Source organism: Fukomys damarensis, unplaced genomic scaffold, assembly GCF_012274545.1.
Source record: "Fukomys damarensis isolate Sample0158 unplaced genomic scaffold, DMR_v1.0_HiC HiC_scaffold_4, whole genome shotgun sequence".
In the NCBI taxonomy this organism is placed as follows: Eukaryota; Metazoa; Chordata; class Mammalia; order Rodentia; family Bathyergidae; genus Fukomys; species Fukomys damarensis.
Genome location: NW_022900916.1, coordinates 10,555,904 through 10,556,111, shown reverse-complemented (window position 1 = coordinate 10,556,111; position 208 = coordinate 10,555,904). Strand labels below are relative to the sequence as shown.

At 67.8% G+C, this 208-nt stretch overlaps 1 protein-coding gene across 1 annotated transcript in view; it reads left to right on the top strand.

Moving 5' to 3' along the window:
* Positions 1–6: 6 nt before the first annotated feature.
* Positions 7–208, top strand: part of Nampt (nicotinamide phosphoribosyltransferase) — a 32,966-nt gene continuing 32,764 nt past the window's right edge. The window contains exon 1 of the mRNA XM_033756754.1: positions 7–208. This exon is cut by the window's right edge and continues 1 nt beyond it. Within this exon, the coding sequence (XP_033612645.1) occupies positions 155–208 (54 nt within the window). The 5' untranslated portion in view covers positions 7–154.

Sequence of the window (208 nt, the reverse complement as noted above, 5' to 3'; positions counted from 1 at the left end):
CTCGGCCCCTCCCCGCTCTCCGTTTCCCCCTCTCCCTCCTCCTCCTCGGACCGAGCAGTGACTTAAGCAACGGAGCGCGGTGAAGCCCATTTTTCTCCTTCCTCGCTGCCGCCGGGGGACCTCGCGGCGCGCGGCCCCTCCACTCCGGCCCGAGATGAACGCTGCGGCAGAAGCCGAGTTCAACATCCTCCTGGCCACCGACTCCTAC